At 34.2% G+C, this 2,959-nt stretch overlaps 1 protein-coding gene across 1 annotated transcript; it reads right to left on the bottom strand.

The window, feature by feature from the left end:
• Positions 1-576: 576 nt before the first annotated feature.
• On the bottom strand, positions 577-2,513 carry LOC112523393 (transcription elongation factor 1 homolog). The gene is made up of 6 exons (XM_025132984.1): positions 2,357-2,513; positions 2,223-2,261; positions 1,664-1,792; positions 1,374-1,444; positions 911-932; positions 577-841 (listed from the first exon to the last, which is right to left on the bottom strand). Exons 3-6 carry the CDS (start codon positions 1,774-1,776, stop codon positions 766-768), a joined length of 282 nt encoding a protein of 93 aa, XP_024988752.1. The 5' UTR covers positions 1,777-1,792; positions 2,223-2,261; positions 2,357-2,513; the 3' UTR covers positions 577-765.
• Between the last annotated feature and the right edge of the window lie 446 nt (positions 2,514-2,959).

The raw sequence follows: 2,959 nt of genomic DNA, 5'->3' as shown, positions 1-2,959 counted from the left end.
AGATGATGTTTTTAACGGTGGGATAGCTTGACAATGCTAAGTAAAAATGACATGACAGATAATATTAATTTATAATTAATTATTAATTGATATTGCGTCTACAAATACTCATAAAAAAATGATTTTATATGATTTATTAATATTTCTTGAATTCAATGTTATTTCTGATGATAAAAACATTACATTGAAAAAAAATTCATACTTATCAACAGTCCTTTTTCACATCTCGTCCGGGATCTATAAAATGTCATAAATGGGTCTGACGGTGCTAGTTAGACGATGAATCTGTCCAAAGAACAAGAATGACAAGTCTTTTTTTTATTAACCTGGATATCCAAGTATCCAACCCGCTATGTGAGCCGATTAATCCCAGGACAACCACCTGCTTTGCAGATAGCCCGGAGTTACCGCATTTGAACCTCCATGGCCACAAGGGGATTTTTATTCCTCCTTGGATTTGAACCTGGGCCCTCCTGGTACTTTTGACCTTTGAAGCCAAGCTCAAACCAATCAACCACCACCTTTTGTGGTTAAGAATGACAAGTCTTATGACACACCATCATCACCAAATTACCATCTCACATAAACAGAAGGTCTTTTTGGTAGAAACAGGCTATATTTACAAAGTTGTTTTATCATGCATGTTTAGGTCATTTTAACAGATTCAAGTTTTTTGAGTTGCATGCAGTAATTAGGTCTCAGGTTCAGAAAATACCAAACCATATATGAGATATTCATACATACTCTTAAGTGAACCAGATTTCTTTAATCATCTTCAACAGGGACCCCGTCATCGTCAAGAGCGTTAACACGCTCACATTCATCAATCCATTCGCTATATCTGCAAGTTTTCAACATTTTGGCTCCGTCAAACCAGTCTAAGAAAAGAGGAAAAGACTGCTGCACTTACATGTCTATTGGCTCAGTCAAAGCTGCAAGAAAAGAAAAGAAAAGAAACGGTTAACAAGATATGGTTTTGATTCGGATAAAGAGAAACTTGTATTATGTTAGAGATGTTAATTATTCTGATTCTAACATGTCTGAACTTAAAGAAGTCAAAACTAACTTCCTTTCATTCTTCAATCTTCCATTTTGTAGGTCTTTAAGATAGAGCAAATGACACCCACTGTCACATTCATTCTTTTCCACAACAGAACCCACAAAAATGAAAATGCAGAATGCAAATTGAAATGAATCTATGTTGTGTTAACTTTGGCACCATAACAGTTTCAATCAGAGGAAATGATCAGCTTGTAAATGTGTCATGAAAACTCATGACTAGTCCAATAAACTTCTCTGCACTAAAAAGAAAGGAAAGCACAGATATATGTATATATATATATATATATGTATATATATATACACACACACACCTGTAATGGTAGTGCTGAAGTTCTCCTGACAAATCCTGCAAGATGCCTCACCAATCAAGTTCTTCATATCACTGAAATTAGACGAGCACCGATGATGAGCTTCTTTGAATGGACCCATGGTCGTAACATACAAAAACATAGAAGAAAAGTACATACAAATCAACTTTTTCTTACATAACCATTAGAGATCAGCTAAAAACTAAGCCAGAAAATGAGTAAGGATACAAGACTTTCAGGGGGGAAATTACACGAACAAAGCAGATAATAGACTTGGTAGAAGAAATACTTACATGCGACATTCAACACTTGTGCCATGGTTGCAGAAGGGACAGCTAAATACAGTGTCGAGTTTGTCCATCCGCTTCTTAGGAGGAGGCTTTGCTCTTGACTTCCTCTTCCCCATAGTTCAGGTGGCTTCCCTGAAAGCAAGACCATCATCACTAAATGGAATTGCATCCATATGACAGAAAGCATCAGTAATATAACTGAGACAGTTATGAAGCCTCTGAATAAAATCAAGAATTGATATAAACCATATACAAAAGGTTTCATACACAAATAGCAGCAAATCACATGCTTGATAGCAAAAAGCCCTTCCGTCTTGGGTTAAGGGTGACAGTACACATAAGTTTTATGATCAACTTCTATACATATATCTGTGAGATAAACTTTGATGGTAACCAATAAACTTATATCGCATAAAAACCGAACCTCGAGAATCACCGAAAGAAAAGCAAAATTGATCTTTGTATATTGAATGAAAAAACAATCTAGCGTTGTTTTCACAATGGAATGACAAATCCTGCAGCAAATCATTGATGATTATTGTGTTTAAGGAATCGAACTTACGAGGAGGGATCAAGAAAACCAATCCAACGTATCTTCAATCTGCAAAAAGAAAATATTAACAATAACAATAATGTTAAAGACAAACTAACCGCAATCGTCTCGAGCAATCAAGCAAAATCGAACGAAATTTGAACCTGATCGAATCAACTGGAGTTGAGGGACGAATAATTTTGCCCTAGAAACGCGAAAATTTGATATCGGAGAAACTTGATGAGAGAAAACGATGCGAAAATGTGATGATCATGGCGTTGGAATTGGGTAAAAGAATTGTTTCCGTTTATCCTCTGCATTAATTTTTTTTCCTTTTCTATGAACCCGTATGTTATGTTGTGGTATGAGTATTTGGTTGATAATTCGAAAATTGTTCATATAAACACGTGTTAGTTGTTAATAGAATTATCAATAAATAATATTTAAATAATTAAAAAAATATAATTAATAAAATTTTAATATAGATAGAGAGAGAGAGATTTGTTGAGAAATAAAATTGTAAAATGAGTAATAATAATGATGGGGTGTTGATAATTTATGCATTATTTATCTGATTGATGATGAAACAAATTTTCTTTTCTAAAAGATGATGGTGCTTTTGTTGATTTTTATTAAGAAGAGAGACATCCAGTTTTTCCAGATACTGAAGTTGTCTCTAATGAACCAATGAGGTTTGGTCAGGGAGTCATTATCGTGAAAGTTGGTGATAGTGTTTTGCAAATCCATTTTGAAAGGAATAAATTATC

Source organism: Cynara cardunculus, assembly GCF_001531365.2.
Source record: "Cynara cardunculus var. scolymus isolate 2C chromosome LG 12, CcrdV1, whole genome shotgun sequence".
NCBI lineage: Eukaryota > Viridiplantae > Streptophyta > Magnoliopsida > Asterales > Asteraceae > Cynara > Cynara cardunculus.
This window is presented reverse-complemented; position numbering and strand designations above follow the sequence as displayed.

Excerpts from the sequence above, each read along its gene's own strand:
- LOC112523393 (XM_025132984.1), bottom strand. The coding sequence starts at position 1,776 with ATGGGGAAGAGGAAGTCAAGAGCAAAGCCTCCTCCTAAGAAGCGGATG. Across the intron at positions 1,445-1,663 it reads ACAAGTGTTGAATGTCGCAT|TGATATGAAGAACTTGATTG; the intron begins GTAAGTATTTCT and ends GTCTAATTTCAG. Across the intron at positions 842-910 it reads TTGACTGAGCCAATAGACAT|ATATAGCGAATGGATTGATG; the intron begins GTAAGTGCAGCA and ends GAAAACTTGCAG.